The sequence below is a fragment of the Cardiocondyla obscurior genome, linkage group LG15 (genome assembly GCF_019399895.1).
Source record: "Cardiocondyla obscurior isolate alpha-2009 linkage group LG15, Cobs3.1, whole genome shotgun sequence".
Classification (NCBI taxonomy): Eukaryota; Metazoa; Arthropoda; class Insecta; order Hymenoptera; family Formicidae; genus Cardiocondyla; species Cardiocondyla obscurior.
In genome coordinates this window covers 3,212,242-3,235,643 of record NC_091878.1, presented here as the reverse complement: position 1 = coordinate 3,235,643, position 23,402 = coordinate 3,212,242, and the positions used below count along the sequence as shown (strand labels likewise).

Genomic DNA, 23,402 nt, shown 5'->3' with positions numbered 1-23,402 from the left:
TCCATAAACGTGCGCACGTTTATCGACCGCACGTAATGCATTCGGCTGGAAAATTCGAAATCACACCGTCTTTTTCTTCCCATACGCCTGTCGGGACGGTGACATCTAATAAATTATATCTAAAGCGCACTTTGAACGATATATAATTCACGTTAAGCTCTTGCTTATAATTTCTTTTTTTTTTTTTTTTACAAAACAATTATTCCTATAGACCGTTTCTAGCTTTCCAGCGACACGTCCGGTTGTTTTTTTAGAATAAACAAGTAGAAAAAGAACTTGGAAAGTGATCTTGTTATTTTTTACGCTTCTATTTCGCTTTCGACGGTCACGAGACAAAATTTGCCCGTCCTCTTGGACGATACAGTCGCCGGATTTTTCGCGAATAATAATACACTGATGGGAAAATAAGGAAGAGAAATATTTACGGTTACCCGCGGCGTCCGGCTGAAGGCGCGGGTGAGACTGGTAAAAGGAAAGAATAGTGCGATTTGCCGCATGCCTTTCACGAGTTCCCCTTGTTTATTCCATTTTCGATTCCCGCGGTCTCCATTTTATCATGTCTTCGTTCCGCGATTGCACGCCGAGAACAATATAACCGGTTATTTTCAGGGACGAGCATTTTCCAGCTGCCAGCCAGATGCAATTTCAAGAGCCGCGTATAAGGAATAAATATTTCCGGACACGATCTTCCGCCGGTTTTTACCGAGTATACGATTACTTCGCGAGCTGACCATCGCGTTCTCGAATTGAGAGACAGCTCGGACCGCGTTCCCAGAAAATAATCAACCGAAACTGGCACAAGTAATTAAATATTGATTCGTTTAATTATATGTCGATACTCCGGCAGTTCAATTAATGGAATTCAGTGGCCGCTGGGATATTAAAAAAAAAAAAAAAAAAAAAAGAAATTAAAATAAGATTGACGGCTCTTGATTATGACACTGAAATTAAGAAAGTTTAAATTAAAGTGTAATAAATGCATTGTTTACGTTTGATCTCGTTAATTCTTTAGCCGGTTTCATTATAGAAGAATCGCGCGGGAATTGTGTTGGTTGTTTTATCACGAGCCGCCGACTAGTTCTTTTTATCAATGTCGAAAGAGTAATGACGGCAGTCGTTTTCGCAGGATGCGAAAGATCCTCGGGGTCTGGAAGGACGCCGTGGTCCAGGGTTGAAATAACGAGAAAACATCTATAAAGATGTCCGCGTCTCCCTTTTCTCAAGGTAGCACAACGATTGTACTACCTCGAGGATTCATGGCGTTATGACAAGCGATAGAAATATATATATATATATTAATTTGTTTGCCAGATATTTTTTTCACGGCATCGCGTGAATGGGAATTATTTTAATTTCTCGCGATTAAAACGATTACCGCTCAAGCGGTCTTAAATCACTTGTATCTGATCGGTGTATTAAGGAACAACAAAATAAAACCGCCACAGCTTTCGCAGCTTATAAACGCCGTATTTACGACATAAACAAATTACGCGCGCGATGTGAGACGAGGAAAGGGTGAAATTTAGAGGCATTTCCAGGCCGCATTAGTATTCGTTTTAAGTCGCGGTCACACCGTAGCGTGACTTTTTCCTCCCCGAGGCCAGAAAGCTTTTAAGCCCCGCTTTAAAAAGGACAGTCCGGTTATCGTGGTGCGCGTAAATATGTCTAGACGCGAGGTGGAACCTGCCCGTTTCCTGTCCGCCGCGCGGGATAAGCCGCGCGACTCCTGGCCAGGGTTCCGCGGGATAAGTCCTGCGAGTCCTACGCCTCATGCATTTAAACGCGTTCTCTAAAAGCTTTATTGCATTTAATAACGCGATACCGTAACGCCTCGCCTTCCGCCGGAAACACGATTACCTCAGATTTCTATATTATCAGCAATGGTCTTCTATTATTCAGGAATTTATTTACACTCACCCGAGTGTAATGCGGTATTGACCCCGAACGGAGATTAATTTTGGCTTACATCTTAATTTAATGCCCGTCTGCTGCAAAACATTCTCATATTCCGCTTCGCAGCTAAAAAGGATACAATAAAAAAAATTAGGGAAGAAAAATATAAAAACGCGAACTCTCAAATGTTTAGTACGACATCCGCAGGATTTTATCAGTTTTAAACAGCCTCGGAATTTTCACCGTAAAAGCTTTAAAATATTCCCGTGGACAAAAATTTCGACTTGCAAATTTACACGGTTAAATAGAATGTACAATTAAGTGTAATCAGATTTTTGCAAAAACGAGATAATCAATTCCACTTCCCGGTCAATTTTTCATTTTAATGCCGAGCCCGGTGGCAAATACGTTCATTTTCGAAAACGACATTTATAAATTAACATTCACGTAATTATTTTCGAACGTTATGTATTTTTTTTTTTTTTAATTTTACATTCACAGTTGGAAATATTTGTTGAAACTTAGGAGCCCGTCGAAATGTTGCGGAACATTACGATGTTAATTCGTAGCGGTCGAGGGTCTCACGTATTATAATTCAGCCTCGCGATATGATCGCAAAGTTCCCAAGTAACGTTACAATTTCGATTTGCAATGATCATGAAGCTTCTCTCAAAATCAAGCAAGTTTAGTTGGAAATGTGGCCGTCCAAATCTAACTCCTCCGATCGTTACTGCATACCTGCCACAGGTCGCAGTTCACCCCACGGGCTACGCACATAATTTATCGCGGAGAAACCGACGCAAGGGGATGACGGCGCGGGGTCACAACCGGAGAGTCGGCAATTCGAAATGGAAGAGAGGTTGTATTACCCTCTTCCCATCTCTCCCCCCCGCGTCTCCGTTGTTTGTATTTCTACTGTGGCGAATGTAGCATTGCCTAGAGCGTCGTTTTCCGAAATTACGACACGATACCGTTACATCCGCTTGAGCGATGTACCGCGGCACGTCAATCGTTATACATTCTCCACTATAATCGATCGACCTCACTTCCGGTGAAATACATCACCCGTCTAGACTCCGCGGAAGCGACCGCCGTGGATCCGCTGTGGTTTTTGGTGGCGGTTGTTTGCGTGAAAATTTGTGCCCTCGACGCTCGGTATTGCGCTTTTCAGAGCTCTCCGCGTTTGGTATGCTCCCTACTCGCTATCATATTTAAAACACAAATTTTGCAAATATAAATTAATTAAAATCGACAACATAAAACATTTTTTTTCTTTTTTCTTTTTTTCTTTTTCATCAACCCAGTTGTTTATTAATTTCTAATTTATAATAATTGTTTTTTGTCTTTTGATTAAAACAAAAGGAAAAATGTGAAAATGTGAAATGTAATAAAGTCGAAATTTCGCAAAAATGTAGTATAATCAAACGTAATTGTGTGGCTTTGTTTTAGCAGAAAAATGATACCGCGGAGAAAAAATGTTCTGTCAAGAGAATCCATTTTCACATTTTCGCTAATATCCTGAAACTATAAAGGGACTCATTTTGAGAAAATGTTTTTATCATAAAAATTGTTTTTTGGTTTTATCGGCGAAATAACAACGACCGAGCTCGACGAGATTATTCCGGAATCGCGAAGTTTATTTCTGCAGATTTCAGATCCCTTCTTTTTTTAGTAGGATTACCAGATCTTCTTTGTTAGTACGATTTATAGCAAATTACTGGCATTCCATTATTATGATCAGAACTCGCTACTAAAAAGGCTCTCATTTTCGCGTATTACACTTCACATTTAACGCTATGCATAACTCCCCGAGTTGCATCTCGTATATGCATATTGCTGTATCTCGGAGCATTCCGTAGAGATTCCTCGCACTCGAGGCTCGTCACGGGTATCGCGCGCATTCCTCGCACAAAAGTCGTTACATCGTTACGCCCTCGCATTCAGCCCCGCGTATTTCCCTTTTTCCCCTTGTACACCCGTTTCCCTCCGGCCATTTACGTTTACTCATAGTCGACTTGTTCGCTGGAGCGTGCCGACTCCACTATACGTGCACCCAGCGCTGATATTGGTGCGTCTGAATTTTGAGGTTCTTGAATTTTGAAAGCCCTCACCCCGAAATTATTGTTTCTTTGACTGAAAAATTTCTACAGGCTGAAACTCTCGGTAGCTTGAAAAAATATTTCCTTTAACAGCAGCCCCAAATATTCTTATAATTATTCTACGCGATATTAAAATTTATTATACAATAATTATTTTAAGATACATCGATATTTTTGAAATAGACTCCTTTGAATGTTGAGTCTTTAAATCCCCGCCCTGAGATCGTTTGGAATTGAAACTCGATCTGGCCGCGTAACATAATATGAACCAGCGTGAACCAACTAACCGGAGCTAACTGTATGTGAGATGAAGTGAAGCGAGGTATGAATCTGCGTGTTTCCGGGGTCACTGGTTTTCCAATTAACACGGTCAAAAATGCATATCGATTTGTCGCCGGCAGATTGCGCGCTTGGCCTCAAGCCATTATAAATGAGGGCATTATGACTTTTTATCGCGTCGCGCTGCTGGTTCCAGATTCCGACGATTATATCTCAAAATACCTCATCGAAACGTATGAAATATCGCACGGATACCGTGGCGATCAATGGTCTAGTGGCAAAAGGCGTCGCGATATATCACGTAAAATATGTTAAACCGTCGTACACCGCGTATTGTGCCCGTGCTCCATTCATCAGAGGCCGACCGCAATGAAAAATTCCGAAACGTAAATTCAGAGCAACTATTATCATTTACCACATCGTGGCTCGGCATACCCGCGATTCTAGAATTTTGCTTTGCGATATTGTGCCTTTGAAATCGTGCTATTGATTGCACGCAAACCGCATTAATGCGGACAACACTTTGTTAACCCAAAACAAATGAAAATTTGCGAATGCCGAAGCCTAAAACAATTTAACAGAGCGCGTGGAAAATTAAAGTGTAAAAGTATCGAGCCGCGCTGTAAATAATTCAACCCTGAAATTCAAGCGAAACGGATGGACAAACCTTTTTTTTTTTTTTTTTCTTTTTTATTAAATTTGCGGCCGTCAACTTGTCACGTTTTTCAGACAATTGAATCAATTATTGTGGGCGAATGCCGCATTAAAAATACAATCTTCCCTGAACGAGCTGCGAGAGCGGCCTACGCCGAGGAAAATTGTAGATGTCGAATTTTGCGGTACAATACGCCCAGGTATTCCAGTGGTTAAATGCATTCTTGAAGAAAACACTCGTAAATTGTTCCGCGTGGAGGGCAGCGCGGAAACGCGTTAAGAGGCAGGCACCCGGTTGAGAAGCCGGTGACTCCATTGCTGGATAATTGAACGCCGAGGTGAGAGACGCGTGTTGTAAAAGAATGGGGAACCCGCTCCTTTGTGCCGTGGGCAAAAGCGAGGGTTGCAGATGTCTAGCCTAGCCTCGCTGCTTCCGCAATCTTTGCGCCGCCTCTTCAAGGAGAACGGCGACGGGCAACTTAATTTACAGATGGATTCCGAGGGCCGCGAGATATCGGGAGAAAATAATTAAATGAAGAACAGCTACTCGGGCCGACCTAAAATACTCTCTAAGTAATGGATACCTCGCTCCACGTTTCAATCATTGCGCGCGGCGCCGGCTGCCGTTGTCTACCTTTATCTCCGTTGCCAAGGCGAGATTAGACCCATTGTGGTCCGATACAATGTCCAATGTTTGCCTCTTTAAAAAAACAATGCGCGATCGCGAATAGCGCGAATATCAATTGCATTCGTCGGCGGTCAATAAATAAATAGTACTGTGTAACTTGAGAGTATAATGAAATTTATAATTGGAGTAATGTAACCACGAATTATTTAATTGTTATATTACTTGCGTTTACTTGTGATATTTATAATTTCTTTTCTCTTATAATTATATTAATAGCAATATTATTATTATTTACACTGTAATGTAAATTACAAAACGCACGCAAAATTTAACAGATTTGAGAGTTAGGTTTTATTTAAACATAACAAATAATAGTTAATTAAGTAATAAAAAATTATTATTAGCATCGATAATATAGTACCTCAAGTATGGATTTGTTCATATTACTGCAACGAACGGAGCAGCTGAAACAATATGTAAAATAACCAAAAAAAAGAAAAAAAAAAAAAAGCAGACGCGGGAAGAGAATGGACGTTTAGATCATGATTTGTTCTGGGAAAATGTGAAGTTACGGACAGCCTGCGGCGAATGTGATTGCTTTCATCCATCTTCATAATCCGAGCGGGCGGCATCATCGAGCCAATCCCATTCCGGTCCATTATCTCTATTTAACTATTTCTACGACCACGTCGCAACGTCGGGGGTATAGATGACCGCCCGGCGTTTTTACGACGGCAAACTACCCCTTTACATTGGCGCCGTCTTGGTATCTGCCCCCTCCCCATCCACCCCTCGAAAGTTCAGATATTTAGAACACTGGACCTTTGAAACTTCAGGCCATTAGAACTTTCAAACTCCGAAACTTTGAATCTTTGGAAATTTCAATCTGTGAAACTTCAGTACTTCAGATAGTTGAAATTGTTAACCTTTGCCAGAATTTGTTGGGCCTTTGGATATTTGTGATGTGTATCTTAAATCTTACTTCAAGCGATCCCGATGTCCTTCCATCTGTCGTTTATTCAACTTCGAATGTTCTTAATATACATAAAAAAAATTAAAAAATAAAAAATAAATGTAAAAATTATTTCGAAAAAGATTTATTTCTTTAAAAATGTATATTTTACGTTGCTCAAATTAATTCTTAATTAATCGTCTGATAAATTTCAAAGAGCATGTAATCAAGTAATTAAAAATTTTTTGTCGCGAAACCTGAACCGTCCGCACGTTAATTGTGTAAGTCACAAACGAGGAGATATCAAAAGAGTTTGTTAGAACGACTGGTTGCCAGAGCTACGCCAATGGACAGCTTAGATTTTCGACGAGAGCCGTCGCTAGTGTCCGCGCATTCGAGAATGATGCTACTACCGTTGTGCGGCATATCTGACTGCACTTCAGTCGGCTGCAATCTGCTGAGTGGCATGCACATGTAACATTCATCCCACAGTCGACTCTCGCTGCGCCGTCCGCATGGTATTATGGAACTGACCCGGTCATGGAAACACATCGGCCTTACCACCCGCTATTGTGCGAGTCATGTTAAGAGGACTTACGATGTCCTGTTACATGCCGGAGGCTGCACCGCGAGCGCGCCACAATTATCTGCCGTCTCGATCGATTAAACTCGCGAGAGTCACTTTGTCAGTTCGTCAAAAGTAAATTAAATATCCAAACACATAAAGCTACCCAGCGATATTAAATTAAAAACGATTACAACATTCATTATACACCGCCTTAAAATTTAATTGATTTAATTGTTAAAAATTACCGCTCGGAAATTTTTCATCAAAGTGACGTGCATATTTCGTGCTGACTGCGCGTTATCGGAAGCTCTGCAACAGCGAGTAGGCAATTTCAATATCTTCCTAAGAGCTGCGCTCCGAGACAATAATTACTTGAACGACAGCGCTTCTATAATACCGCTTAGGAGCGATCCACGAGGTACGTCGCTCTCGTATTTTCATTCACCTTGTTGCATGTAATTTTCGCCTATTGAATCCCGTTCTCTGACAATCCCTGCTATCCCAGCGTGTAATCCCAGAAACTCGCTCGGAAGATTAAGACGGACCCTCGCTTATGACCCACATGGAATTGCGTAATTTAATACGCGTTGAGCGCGGCTTTGGCTAACCCCGAAAGGGCACGGTGTCGTTTTCATCAGCTAATTGAAGATAACACGCGCTTGAGATAAGGAGCGGGCTTGCTTTTCGCGGACGCGACGCGCACCGTATTTCCACCGAACAGTTATTTCCGGCGGGGAAATAAATATTTTAATGACATTCCGGCATGCCGCTGGCTCCTGCAAGAAATGAAATATGAAACGTCCGTTGTGCTATCAGGGGCACAAAAGAGTGGAATCGGATTAAATGACGCCGCCACCGGGCTCGCTGTCACTTAAAAGCAGCTTTTCACATTTGACATTCAATATCGCGGCAATTGCAGATATTATATTGCAACATTGCAACGCGATGGTTTTATAATAAAAGCACTCCGGTGCAATTATACTCGCGACAGCTCGGCATTCTTACTCGCTTACACATATCCGCGACAGACGGATGGAAAGGTGTTTGCGCAAGAGAAAATTGCAAAACTCAATAATTAAAATAAAATGTAGAATTTAATCCGAGAAGCTGGCGAATATTTAAGGAAACGCAACGTAGAATCGTCGTTGAAGATCTAAAAATAGACGCGCGTGTTACTAGTTCGAAGAACAAGGCTGCAAAAGTGCCAAGTTCGAATGGAGCGGTCCACGTGTCAGCTCCGAGGCGTAACAGTTCCAAAAATCGATGCCAAAGTCACGCAGAAAAAATTCACAAGACATGCCTGAAACGTTAGCGGCGAAAGAAATTCCAACGCCTTTTGAACTCGTTCGACATTCGTCGGCCTCTTCGCCGACTTTCTACCAATTTTTTGGCAGCGCGGCCGCTTTCGGGCGCGATATATTCCGCTGAAATTTCGTCAAAATAAGCGCGGGGGCGTGGCAAGCACGGGGCGCGTATCGATTTACGGCGGGCGATACGTTTCGAACGTACGTGTTAAACAAGCACTTCCAGAATGCGATAAATAAAATTTGTAGAGCCGCGGAAGATTTTATCGAGCGGAGCGAGTTCACTTCGGGCTCTCCGCCGCCGTCGAGGGAAAGGGGAGGGTGGGAAACTAACGGCAAAGCGAGGGTGAGAGGGTTGCCGGGGAGGTATGGGGAAGCAGCGGGGGATGCGCTGTTAGTAAAATAATAGGAACTTTATCTGGGAGTCTAGGAGATCCCGCGGAAACAATTATACGGGGAAGCGGGGGCGCCGGATGGAAACGGCCTCGGACGAAGCGAGAGGGCGATATTTATATTCATTAGAATGTAAGAAGTCGGGCGGAGCGCAGTTAGTCCGGTCTACTTGCAGCTTGGAAATGCTTAATGGGAGCTGCGCCCGCTTCGCGATACCCATTGCGGCCATCTTGCAACTAGAAGAGTCTTCGGGGTCCCCCCGTTTACGGCCGCCATTCATAATTCCTGATGTGCTTCCGCGATAAACTACCCCGACCTCATTAGGAATCGGCCGTTCTCGCCCGTGGAAATGCTAAAAACGCTCCTTCGTTTTTCCCTAATGAAATCGCGAGAAATAAAGTATGGCGAATAATCGAATCCTCGCAGGCCCCTAAAAAACGAAAAGGAAGCAGTCGCTCTTTCCTTACATTCATATTGTAATATGCCGATGTTATGTTCGTTAAATATGATTAGTATGGTAAACAGACACCACATTAATTAGGTTGCAAAAGAGCTCGCTAATTCCAACATCAATATTCCATATTCATCGCTCCGAAATGCTCTCCAATAATATTCGCATAAATTGATTTGCGCAAGCTAAATCATATAAAGTTAATCGGATAAAGTGACCCGTAGAAAATAAGCGGCGATAATCCGCCTAAGATAATTTGTAATAATATCCGTCCGCGCTCTTGCATGTCTAACGATCTACGTTTTTTATTTAGCGCGTCAAAATCACGCCGTTCAATAATTCGCAATTGGCAATTAGAAAATCGTTTGAAATTGGTTTACGCGATTTAACTCACGCGAAACGGCGCGAGATCAGATGCGGGAACAGTCTGACAGAAGTTGTGGCCGCGATATCGGGCGCAGTCGTTGCTCGTGCAGTTTCAGCGTCCCGGCGAGCATTTTTCCCTTATCGGTTTTCCTCCCGCGACATGAAAACTGATAATATCGTCATACATTATTAGTTTCGAGATCTAAAGGGGAAGCCGATAAGTTAACGTCCGCGAATTTGTTGTCGTAACTTTCAAGATCCGAGCTCTAAAGCGTTCCGATAACTTTTCCATTATGTTGATGCGTTAAGAGTGACTTCGGGATGCCGGGCTGAGCTGCTGGCTATATTGTCAGCCGAGGGCGAAAGCCACCGGTGAAATAACGCGCAGGTAAACTTGCGAGTTTGCCAAAACTTGCGTAACCCTATTGATTACGTTAATCCCGCGAAAGAGCATCAGTTGCGCGCATCAAGATAAACCTTCCAACTATTCGGGACTATGAAAGTGGAAATTCGCCCGCGACCGAAACCAATAACAACCTTAATAAGTAAAGATAAGTTTTTACGCACAAATCCCTTCTTTTTCTTTTTTTTTTTTTTTTTAATGGCGAGAGCGAAAAATATTAAACTCCTCAAGATTTAGAAAAATTGCAATCACTTCGAAAAGAAAGATAAGAATGTCGGAATTCGAAGATAGAAAGGATCTGAGATTTAAGCGTTCGATATTTTACCCTGAAAAGTTTTAAACTCGCGCGAGGAGCCGGACATAAAGCCTAATCGCGTCTTGAAAAATGCGGAGATATTCAAGTTTAGAATAAGTGTCCCGTAAGGAGAGGCGACTACAAAACGCCGGCGTTACTTCTTGCCAGTGTAATACATCTCGCGGGACAGAGCGATATTTTGCGAACTCCCTTCCGAAGTCGGGGAATTCCATTAAATCTTTCTCAGCATATTAGCGATCTACGGAGATCCATTTTGGGGAAGAGGCGACTTTCCGCCCGGGACATCTCGCGTTACAATTGCCGCGCTTATCTCGTCGAACGAAAAGCGGCAGCTGCGTTTTCTCGCGGGGGAGAGAAGAAAGGGGGAGTGAGGAAAAGAGGTCAGGAAAGCGAAGCTGGCCGATGGTTTACAAATCGCGGTGAATCGACGGGGATCGGTTTGTAACGCGCTATTTCATGAAACGACCGAGCGACTTGTCCGCTGTAAATTCATGAAGCATCGATTTGTCTCACCGATGCGATGGCGGGCGGTTTCGCGGTGATAGCTTCGTGTTTTCGTGCCCGTGCAAACGTACGGAAATGGTCGAAGACGTTTTCACCCTCTGCAACCAGGGCACCGCCGCGGAAAGATCGATGAGGCTCTGCGTTTCTTCGCGATAGTCATCCGTTTTAATAAACACGCATAAAATGATTGTAGAAGATCGGAATGCAAGTGAAAATAGAGCAAGAAGGGAGAGCGCAGGGTGGGAACGATGCGAGGAAGAAACGTACGGAATACTAAATCAGCGTTAAAGGGAAAAATATTGAAAACTTGCCTCTTTTCGGGGATGCGCCACGAATCAAGATCCAATTTAAATATATGGGAAAGTGAAATTTTCCAATTATAACGAAACATTAATTTTTGATTAATGGTAAACGGCGAACACTGGTGAATAAATATACGCGGAAGTGGATCTCGACAAATGACGCGGTGGTGCGCGAAGTTTTTCTGTAATCCGTGATTATCGCCGACAAATCGCTGTCGTTTATTAGCGTCATGAACGATGCTGGGCGTTTCTAGAAACTCGTCCAATTAATGCTCTAATACCTCTAACAAGCGAAATCATTGCAACCGTTCCAATTAAGTCCCTTGATATCTAACAAACTATCGTTCCGGATAAAAATTGAAACAAATATAAATTTAGCCGGTGCAACAATCACAGCGGAACAGATTACATTGTTATCGTTCTTACTGCGACTATAAATCGAATTGTTCGCCATCCTTTGTTTCGTCATAAAACGCCTTTTATTTACTGAATGTTTTTGCGTTATTTCTGGTTCAAGAAACAGGTTGGCCTTTTACAGATAAAAATTCTCCCGCTTTGTCATGCCTTTTCTTCCTACATCAATTAAATTCCATATATAATAAATTAAACGCTAACGTTATTTTTAAAGCCACCGGAACGTCGTCGGTTTACAAAGAAAATCTTTGTTAACGCGCTTCAAAGTGTAATAAACTGTTTTCCTATTTTCCGCATCTCGTGAATTTGTCTCGAAGCGGGGGTCGCGCGAAGTGGACTTCCGATATTAGCAGTCGACAGTAATCGAGTCAGGACTTTCCACCGCGATCGTGTCCTCTCGCGAGCATCCGGCGAAGTCTCTCGCGAACGCCTTACTGCATCCCGCAGGCCGCGGGTTAGCCACTTAATATGGAAGGAAAGCGGTGCGCCATGCGCCCGCTCGCTCATCCCCTATCTACTTGCGGCCATACGCCATCGGAGCGGACAGTAACATATCGGCCGTGCATGCCACGGATTTCGGTTCATCATTATGTAAGTCTCGACTTGCGCCGCCCAACCCTCGCGCGACCCTCGTTCAAGAACCTTCCGGCGACCCGCATGAATATCCGTCTATTCAGCCGATTATGTTTAGCCGCGGTTCTAGATTGCCCAGATACCACGTCGGGAATCGAACGTGATCCATGTGTTAATCAACTACACGGTCCGGGACGTTATTATATTCCGGGGCACACGGGTCGAGGCGTTAAGTCAAGATTTGTGAATTACTTGTTGTGAATTGATTTTTCGCTCCGGAAATAAATTTAAAACTTGCAGATTTAGAAAAAAAAAAAAAAAAAAAAAAAAGAAAAAAATTAAATAATTAAAATCACGACTGATTGCTGGAGTTGAGATTCGGAAATCGCCAACCGTACAGACGCGATGATCGTCGCGGGTATAGTTATGAGATCTTCTTCATTGCCTAGGGATGCAAAAAGTTTCCCTACTGCTAGAACAATTCGATGACCGGAGAGAATTATTTGTTTCCACGAGAAAACTTTTTCTTCGACGATAGTTGTTCAATTATCGCGTATGAAAGGAAAGAAAAAGGATAATGTTTTCGTTTCGAAACGTGTCGAAATGTCGATTATTGCTCGGGGGTGAAAAGCAATAACCAACGTGCAGCAAAAACAAACGAGTTTCCCGATGCTATATATAAAATTTGTCTAATGGTTTGGAGCGACCATCATTTCTCCGTTTTCTTCTATTTTCAGTACGAAAGCTCCTTACCCTCTCTTTCTCTCTTGTCGATCTTGCCTTTTCCTTTTTCTTTCTTAGCATCCCCCTTCCATCGCCCGGTGCTCTTTTAACTCGCGCGGTCGCCGTTTCCTTTCGGCGCAGAGTTTGAAAGAACTTAAAATAAACGGCGCGCTCGTTGCGACGGCTGCAACTTTCGCTTCCAGACGATACTTTTCGCTGTTCCCCGTCATTGTTGTTGCCGGTAAGTCGGATCTTTGTTTCCCGCGTACTGCAGCAGCCGCCGGTCCGCTTACGCGGTTTTATTAGGTCTCAGAATGACGAAAGCGGATAATGGATATTAACGACTTGCGCCACAACAGTTCAGCGAATTCGGAACAACGCTCGTTCCTCTGAATTATATTTTCTTAGACGAGAGCTGCACGCATCCAGAATCCGAAACACTTTAGACTCGAGGCATCTAGTATTCAACGCGGTTGACGTCCAAGAAGTGCAGTCTCTTAAAGCCTTAGAAATCCGAATAACTAATCCTCTAAGACTTTCTGAATTCGAGTTGAAGGACTTTCGCGAGAAGGGATTTTCGAGACGATCAAAATTAAAAAATTAAAAAAAAAAGCACAATTATCGTTAAAACTAATTCGAGATCGTTCGACTTTCGTAATTAATCTTCCTTGTAATTTTAAGGCACTTATTTCATCTTTCGAGAACTGATGCGCCTCGAAATTTCAACGCATCTTAAGCTCGGACCGTTTCTCCGCACTGAATAAATAAATGATGTATGTAATGCGATTCCGGTTAAACGGAAGTAGCAATAAAGAGTCGAAGGGACCGACTTGGGGCAACTTTTGCGACACGAGCCATTAGACGCGGCCTTTGAGGAGCGGACGAGCATGTATTTCACGAAACTCGAGAACATGACGGAAACGCACGGTTTCGCTTTCTGACGTAACAAAGCCAATTTCTTTGGAGCGCAGCTCGTAACTCCGCTAACGGGTCGAACTTCCCGGCGATCTGAGCTTTTTTCGAAAACGTCGATTGTCACCGGCGGACTTTTCCCTCCCTCTCCCGCCTCGCACGGCGGAACATTATTTATCGAAGTTCCCTAATGAGGCAACGACGTATTGGCAAATTTTTTATTAATCATACTTCAAAACTCCGACCGTAATATCGATAAAAATGATGAGGACATCGGAGGGACGCCCGTCGTCGTTCTCCGGAGCTAAACAAGATGATAAAATAATCTTAACCTGTTTCATTTCGCCGATAGCATCGCCGAAGTTTTCCGGAAAAAAAAAAAATAAAAAAAAGAAGAGTTCAACGAGCAAGTTTTAAAGGAAGCCATACTCGGTAAGCGGTCACCGACTCCTTTGAACCGATTAAGAGCTCCCCGCCATCTTTTGTTAAATGTTTTCGGAGAGCTCGAGATTCTGCAGGCTTCTTATATTCCGAACCTCGGCTACGCGAATTCTCGATCAACAAAATTAAATCTTAAGTTCTTTTTCCGAGTTACTTTTTGATACACATGGTTTTCTCCGAGCTCGAAATGTTTAACTTTAATAAATAGCAGAAAGCTCGAGTTATTGGCCGGATATTTAATTCTTTTTAGCCATAAATAAAGTAGCGAATATTGTCGATGGAATCGATGCGAGAAGCGGAGTACGAATGCAAGTAAAAGTTTTCGATACCACCCGCGATTAAATTATAATATACGTACGCTCGATGTTTTTCAACGTTTATGATTTTACGCGGTGTTAATTATCGTTCATTTATTTTCTCCCCCAAACTTCATAAACGCCCGAGCCTCATCGAATAGACGTCGTTATCTTGGATTTATGGTACCTTCGCCGCGAGAGGCAGAAAAATCGGCCGCCTCGGCGTTTTAATTTGAAACCGCTCGCGGCGCGGGTGGTAAACAAAACTTATTCCCAGCCTCGCATTTCGGCCGGCGAGCACGCGAAAAGCGGTCAGACGATGAAAGATGTGCCCGGACTGCGAATAAATCGAAATCGTCTGGAGGCGGGTGAAAGCCGGCCGCCTCGCGCGCCGGTATTTCGCTCTCTTATTAAATATTGGAACTTCGCAAGTACGCAAACGTCACAGCCTTCGTTTTTCCAGAAGCAAGACGATACCCGGCGGAGCAGACTGTAGATACCACCGACAATTGTTATACGATTCAATACAGATCGTTTTCCTTCTCGAGTTACGTTTTAATTTTGAAACGTAAACACCGCGTTGCTCGAGATAATTGTTAAAAAAAATAAAGGGTCCGGGGGCGAAAAGCGAAAGTTTCTAGCTGCGGGCAGCCAGACGTTTATCTTCGACGTGGGACTTTTAAAATATTTTCTTACGTAATAATTTCGCGGTCTCATAATGATCGCAGTTTTGTGCGCCACGATTTTAAAACGCGAGTCACGTTTTCTGTCTCATTTCTTAGGATTTCGCTATTCATGAATACGTGAGAGAAATCGAGAGGGCATGTATACGTTGAGTGCGAGAGGATGAGAATGAAGGCGAAAAATACGAAGCAGAGAGGGAAAAGGGGGCCGGCTTTCAGCGATCGTAACCCCTGCGGCGCTGTAAAATATCGGAAAATTCATTAATGCTCGATCTACGGTGCACAGCCGAATAAATCTCGCCCCCCGGGCGAGATTTACAGAGGCGGAGGGAAGCAATATGGCGACGTACCGAATACGCGTCGGCCGTAGAGAGAATCTCGATTGCCGGCTTTCTCACCTCGATATTCAGATTTGAATCCGCGAGCAGACAATCCAAAGAGGATCGTAGAAGTTTGAAGGATCGGGGATTATCTTTACATGACGAAACAGAGAATGGCAGATTCGCTATCGGGATCTCTCGACTGATATTTGATTCATGCCGGGAATTTATAGACGGCGGGCAGGTACGCAAGAACTAAATACTATTCGCTGTATTCGTTTGTTTGCTCTCCTTTAATTTAGTCCCGAGGAAAGCGTTATAAGAATTCCTTCCGATTCGCTCTGCCGAAAAGCAAATTCATGCAGCGCTCGCAGAATAAATAAATTTTGCGTTTCCCGACGCGTCTCGTCTCGCGGCGATATTTATGCTCTAAGAGATACGTAATTGCACAGATATTGCGGAGCAACAACTCACTCAACATTATTTATCTAGTTGTTTTAGTCCTCGGCCTAGATCAATCCCGACGATTTGTCCATCAAAATATATCGTTTATTAAAATAAAGTAAAACTTTACTGCGCGTAACCTTTTACAATTTAATCGCGTATTATACTATGTATTTTTTTTTCTTTTTTTTTTTTACATCTTAACTATAATAAAATAGCTTAATTCCAACCTAATATCGTGATTATGCATGAAGTACGTTTGCAAATAGCATGCGGAGAGAAGGGCTTAGGCAAAATTAACAAGCGAGAATCACTTCACATTCGGAAGTGAAGTACGTGTATATGAATGCATCGCCGATATAATTATACGTATTTTGGTAGGGGCGCTAAGCACAAAGTACTGCAAGTACATGCTCGTTCTGGTACCTCCCGCTCTTCGCCCCCATTCCCCTTTTGCCCTCCATGCTCTTTCCTTTCTTGGATAAAGCACGATGGAAGAGAAATTGGTCTCGTTGGAACCGTAGAACGACAAGGCGGTACAAAGGCCCGTGTTGGCTCTGGCGACTTTCTCGAGTACCACTCGTGCACACGTTTTCCTCTCCAGCTTCACTCAGCCCCAAAGCAAAGTTCCGCGGAGGAAGGTAGTCATCAGCACGCGTTTTATCCTAAATCCGACATGTCTTTCGCGGAAATGGTAATTTCGTAACGCGTAACAGTAATCCCGTGTTTGCGGCCGTCTCCCTTCCTTAATGCCCCCGTTAATGAGTTAAGCTCGTTGAAATAGAAACAAAATTAAAATATCTCTCCGAATTTTCCGGCGCGCGCTACGAGAGGTGACTTTAACTTATCGCGGTACTCGAATTACTTTACAATTTCGCCGTACAATGAATATTTAGTTTAAACTAAAAAAAAAAAGAAAAAACCGAGAAAGGCCTACGGAGATAAAATTTAATACCTTTTTTCCTTACCGGTAATACGAAGTCCACAGTTTTGACTTCAAGAATTTCGAAACGCTATATATTAAACATGTATTTTTTAATCTTAAGAAAAAATTTTTTGCTGCAATGACTGCAATCTTGATCTCGCGAGATAGCAGGACTACCGCAATTACGGTAATTGCGGCATCCTCGAGCCAAGCTAGCTTTAACGGGTTAATGCCTACCGAGAAAACGCTGATGAAATCTAGTGGTGCTTATCGTGTTTATCTGAGAAGATAAGAAGTGCTCTTCAAACAACGATAAAAAGATTAACCTATTTCCACATCGGTAAGAGGACATGAATAAAGAGATACGTCACATTCTCATGCAAATTAATTTACGAGCGAGTTGTACGTACGCATAAGTTGAGCTGCTCGTAAAAGCACATTAAGTATTAAGGTAAAACAAAACATTTTTTCTCCGGTTTAAAATTTTAAATATATTATGTAAGTATTTTTTTCCCGATTTCGGATTAACGTTCTGATTATGAGAATAATTTTTTTTTAGTATCTTTGCGGTTTTGTTCCGTGCGAAACGTAGGGAGATTTCGGAGTGTATGCGAAAAATAGAGGTTTGATTTAAAATCATATTTCTATCGTCGAAAATACGATAGAAAAAAAAAGAGGGGGAGAAGCGCTTTTTCGGCTCATGGCGGATGTATCGCGGCGTGAAACAAACGGGCTGACGTAGCGCGACGGTGCGGTTTTGCGAGTGATACCAGCCCTCTCCCCCGCCGGTGAATTCGATTTGGAATTCTTGCAGAAATTTCCATACGCTCGTAAATGGCCCCGGCGACGCGGGTTTTTGACCCACTCGGGCCGGCAGTATTGTAAAATAGTGAACACGCGCGTCGGCGGGGGTGGCCGGCCTGACGGAATGAATACACGTATGAATATACGAACGCGGCGAATGAATTTATAACACGAGAGCCGACGTGACCGTTCCTTTCCACCGTGACGCCGGTCCCCGTAAATCGATGGCAGCTGTTTTACGCAGTTGACCGCGCGGAAAAGCTCGTTGCAGAACCGAATGCGCCCGCATAATCGCGAACCCACGTGAGGATGGGTGGTCGAACCGATTTTCCCTCTCCCGGGGTTTTTTTTTTTCTTTCTTTTTTCTTTTTTTCTCGAGCTGGATATTTCATGTTTCGCTCGCCGCGGAAAACCCAAGGGAAAGTTTCAATTCCACGGGAGATATTTCCATCGCGCGGAAGATTATTCCGCCTGCGGGTTATCTAGGCTTCAAATATGAAAATTATCGCGTTCATGAGTTAGTTTCCACATATGTGGAAAATCCTTGTTTGTTCTTCTACCTTGTACCGCGAAGGGTGAGCCGTGCGGGTAAAAAATTTCCTATTTCCCGCGGAACACGGGAATAATTCATTCTCGAATCAGGCGGAGCTATATTAGAAAGCTGTACCGGGCTTATCGAATTAAAACGGAGAGTTTCCTGCGGTCCGAAATAGTGATTCGAACTAAAATTAAGGAGATCTGATTGCAGTGATCTACTTATTACATTCGCGAGGAATTAATGACGAATCGAGTTACTGCTCAATGTCCGGACTTTGTGAATTAAATTTAGTTTTCGGTACTGATGACTTGCACTCACCTTCAGCCTGGTGAGGAGCGTAGACGTTGAGATACAGGCAGTCCTCGCTCTGATTTCTCAGGTACGGCAAGTGCCTCTCCAAGTACTCGTACCTGCCTGGTTTCACTTCTTCCCGAAGATTCGGCAAGACTTGCGGGCAAACTGGAGCAAATTCCTGCGACTGTCGCACCCCTCTCCATGGTTGCGGCGAGCGGGGTGGAGAAAATCTGAAGGATCCCAGGGGAGGCTCTGCGTAAGGAACTCCTGGAACAGGGGAGTGTTGCCTTGCACTAGCTTCTCAAAACCAGAATGTAATACCGAACCGACGCGATAACTGTCATTTCTATACGAGGACGAGGAAATAAATCACTCCGCCGACGGCGAACTTCAAAAAGGCTCTCTCATTCACGTCAATTCAACATTGCCAGCTTCGTTTCTAATTAAGCCGTACCTCTGCACATCGGTCGAAATGAAATTATAATTAAATTCCGATTTAATTTTATTTAACACAATTAAGCATCAATTTCAATTAAAATTCTGTTTGACCTCGATTTCGAGTTTTACATTTAATCGAATTTCATAATTGCCGCCGTGGCGGGCGCTTTTTAATCCGCATATCTTCGGTTACGGAGAAGCGGCCGCGGATGGGGGAGTTGGGAGAAAGCGGGAACTACGCTGCTGGCTGACGCGGATGCAATTCAACGCGTGCAAGTTGACGGACGCGCGAGTCGTTGCGGCAAAGACGGCGAGAGCCCGAGGGGACGAGATGTGCGGCGAGAAACGGCAGTAATATCTGTTCCCGAAATACTCGAGCACGCGCGGTCCTCGCTTCGGGTCCTTTGACGTATCGGGATTCTCAAAGCGCGGATATGCAGCTGCCGGGAAACTTTTGCTCACTGACCGGAGCCGAGTTCCCTCCAAGTATCGAACGTTATCGGGATACCGTTGTGCCGAGCGGTTGAGCGCAAAACGACGACCTCACGTCAACCAGCTTACCCCCGTCGAATTAAATATGTCGACGCAAATGCTCCCAGTCGATCTCCGTGCGTCTTTTCTTCGAAAACGTCCATGCAACGCGAAATGCGACCCGTAAAAGGGCTTCGAATGCCGCGGTTCTCTTTGTGAGATTTTTAAGAAGCCAACGAGCATTTTCTTTCATATTTATAAATTTTACTTTTCGTCCCGGAGGTAAATTTTTTCCTAGCGCAATAGTATTTTCGGGCTTACCGAGAAAAACGTCGACCAGTTGTAAATTATGATTGGTTCTAGGCTGAACCACCATGCCGCGCAGACGGCCTTCTTTGACGCGAATCTCCCTCGTTATTCTCTCCTCCTCGTGAAATCCTTGATGGTAACCGTATTGATTTCGCGACTCGCGAAAGTCACGGTGCTCCGTGAGAATTTGCGTGCAGGCCAACAATAGGAGGCCCACTAATTCTATTCGCAACATCTTGGACATTTGCCAGCCGCGCGTCAGCCCCGCAGCATCAAGTTCGCCGTTGAAGAAATCCGCCGAATTTATCAACGTTCAGCGGTCTCGATAAGTTGCACTGTTCCTCGTGGTCTCCCGACGCGCGCAGAAAAAAATCATCACGGGGGTCGCGGGAAAAATTGCAGAACGCGCTCTTTGAGAAACTCACAATGGCACAAGTTCGGAGAAACGCCGCGACAACTGCGGCGAGGCACACACACTCGCGATTGAAGTAAAAATAATTTTTCCGGCCGCCGTCAGAACCGGATTCGAGGGGAACGACTGCTCTCCCGGCCGCCGTTGGAACTTTTCACTTCGCAGCTTCCGCCCGCGCGGATTGAGAAGTTACTTTTCTATACGAAGCTCACATTTTCGAAGATGTTGATCAGTTTCCAAGACACCGCTTAATTCCGTCGGAATTGCAATTTGGCGCACAGCTCATGACACCTGTGTCGAAATTTCGTTATCGCTCTCGTCAATCGATATTTCGCGCGAAATGTTTATTTTATATTCAGTATGGCTGAGGGTATAATTGCTCCCTATTGAGTTTAATTAAAATTCTTTACTAACATTATTTCTCTTGAAAATTGGATTTAAAATTGCACAAGCGCGCTCTAAAATTCGTCATAAATTTTCAAATAAAAAAAAAAGTTCTTTATCAACGAATTTAGGCTTCTAAGTGATTCAGCTATTGTGCTCGGGGGGATTCCGAAGTTGAACGCGTCCACGCGCTCACGTGCTCGCGAGCGATGGTATTTTCAATTATCTTATTTCAAATGTCTCGTGACTGTTTTAGTGGATACGCATTCCCTGGCCGTATTTAAGCGAAGGAATCGCGCCGAGGGAGAGCGAGCTGGCGATCGAGAGGCACGAGCGGAGTTTACCAACAGGCGGCGCGTTCTATTTGGGGCGAAGAGTACGTGCAGTCGCGCGAGCCGTCGCTCTCTCCGTACGTGCGTTCACCCTTGTTTGTCCCGCCAAGAATATCGCCTGTGGAGGACATCGCCGCGTTTAGAACCTTTCAACTCGTGGCGTTGCTCGGCCGAGAAGCCGCAACCGCGATGCGTCGAAATTACCAAGCTAATCCGACAGAGATCAACTTACTACGTATTCATAAAACAGCCCTCCCTCGAATTTTTTTCCTCCTCGAATTTTTTGTTCCTCCTCCCCCCCAAAATTTTTATTCACCCAATCCTTCAAAATTTTTCTTCAACTTCCCCGTCGCTCTTGTTCCTCCCGACATCTCGAGAGAAACGTTTCTATTCGAGAATATTTCGCGGAAGGGAAATTTTTCACGCAAAGGCCTCGTGAATATCTTTACACGGGCACGAAACAGCGACGTAAAATTTTATCAAGCGGCGAGTCACACGTTAACGTCGAGCGACAACTCGCGCAAATTCGATCGCGTGACAGGTGAAGTGCTCATTTCCCAGTATCGCGATAATAGTTCGCGCACAGTTTTGCGATATACGCGAGCGTCTCGTAATTTACGTCGGATAAATGACGTCGAGTTCGAAACTAACTTGGGAGAGCGTAAGAGCGAGAGGGAAAGGGAACGAGAGAAAATAACCAACTAAATCCGATATTTGTGACGTGTACGGTGGGCAAACTTTTGAAGACTTGAACACGCCACACGATTTTCAGACCGTATCAGCTCCACCTGTCAGGCCTGGTGTAGTCCGCAACACCGGTTCCCAAGTTTTTTCAATCCCTTTTAACCTAATGTTTTCGCCATAAATTTCTGGAGATTCAAAAAACTATTCCACCTCGCCGTTTTAACAACTTTTCTAATAAATAACGCTGCGCTCTGGTAAAATATTTTGCAAGAACTTAGCGAGTACACATTTTTATGATCTATTTCGACGTGATTATAGATAATCCTGAAATTTAAGTGACTTCTTAACGGAATATTAACTATTATTTTAATAATAATTAAAAAATGCATTACTTTTATACGACTTTTATCTAAAAAAAAAAATCTGTTAAATAAAATAAAATAAAATAACGTAAAATAAAAACCGTGAATATAATTTTGGAAGAATTATGACAAAGACGATATTATTAGAAACTCCTTGAAATTTTTACGATAAGTTTCACACTTGTATAAAAAGCCCTCGACGTTATTTTTAACATTGACAACTAGAGCCTCCTCGACGGGTAAAGCTGAATTGTACATTTTCGCATCGACGAGCACTTCTCAGGGTGAGAACTCACAATAACGGTTGATGCGCTCGATATGTTGCCGCTGCACACGTGAATGTTACGTTTTATTTTCCTATTTACTTTCCCGTCAAATAGGAAAACATTTATTACAGCACGTTTTTACTCTATAATATTTTCCTCATTAAATAAAACGTATTAAGAGCTAATACAAAATTAAAACACATTTATAATAACGTATTAAACGCGTCATTTACGTAAATAACTTTATGCCGCATTTATTTTACATTCTTATCTCGTACATTTTTCTTTCGATAAAATTGACTTTATTTATTTTTAAAAAACGGCGCATAAAGTAAAATGTTTTTGACAAATTTTTATATTTTTTGGCGTCGTTACAGGATTAAGGGTTGAATGAGCGAGCGTAAGCGATTATTGCGGCAAATCCTATTTTGCCGACCGCTTGTAGCGAATAAGCTTATAGGAATTCACCGCATCCATCATTAATACTTCTTTTTACTTTCGCCGATGTTTATGATAGATTTTCGAGAGGTGAGAAAATCCAGCTACGTTATCGCGCTCCGTTATCACACAGCTATTGTACCTCTTAAAAAAAAAAAGAATAAAATAAAATAAAAAAATTCTATTTGGGAGAAATTTTGTAAAAAGTTTTCCCTGGGCAAAAATTTATCGAAAACTGTGGCAAATCGTTGCGCTGTAACAATTCCCATTTTTAGAGGTTCTCGCGTTCCAAAACGGCCGGAGAACAATTCTTTACCCCTCTTCGTGTATCCGACAAAAGATTGTTTTTTAGCACGACGTCACACGATTTCACTTCCCGTAGCGATTCTCGATTCACGTAACTCTTTTGATGGCAGCGATGAATTTAATTTCGATGATTACACTTCACGTCCCGGTCATCATCGTGATCGCTGACAACCGAGCGGTCGAAAAACGTCACGGAAATTAAAGTCCGATATCGACAACTGTTGGATAATCGGGCGTACTTGTACCCGTTCCAGCGCGACGAAAGCGCACACCGAAAATTCGTTTCGTCCCGACGAATCTTACGAGTGGACTGACTGAGCTGGCGCTTATGCGAAAAGATGTTCTAAAATTAAATCGCGGATGAGTCTCCGAATGGAGCGCCGCCAAGGCGAGGCGAATCTCAAAGGAGGAACTTTTCACTTTTGTCAAATCGTCTCTGTTGTTTGAAACTTGTCCGCGTATGCATGCCGATGGCTGTCTAGAAGTGGAAACGCATCGAGATGAGAGGAGGATACTCCTTG

At 43.4% G+C, this 23,402-nt stretch overlaps 1 protein-coding gene across 3 annotated transcripts in view; it reads right to left on the bottom strand.

Annotated features, from left to right (window-relative positions):
- Window positions 1–23,402, bottom strand: part of LOC139108295 (uncharacterized) — a 117,892-nt gene that overhangs the window by 20,374 nt on the left and 74,116 nt on the right. For 2 of the 3 annotated variants that reach the window (XM_070666434.1, XM_070666435.1), the window contains exons 1-2: window positions 19,710–23,280; window positions 18,504–18,746 (exon numbers count right to left, since the gene is read on the bottom strand). In XM_070666434.1, the coding sequence (XP_070522535.1) occupies window positions 18,504–18,746; window positions 19,710–19,941 (475 nt within the window). In that variant the 5' untranslated portion in view covers window positions 19,942–23,280. Of the gene's footprint in view, window positions 1–18,503; window positions 18,747–19,709; window positions 23,281–23,402 lie in introns of those variants that run through there. The other variant, XM_070666436.1, reaches the window with a different exon arrangement.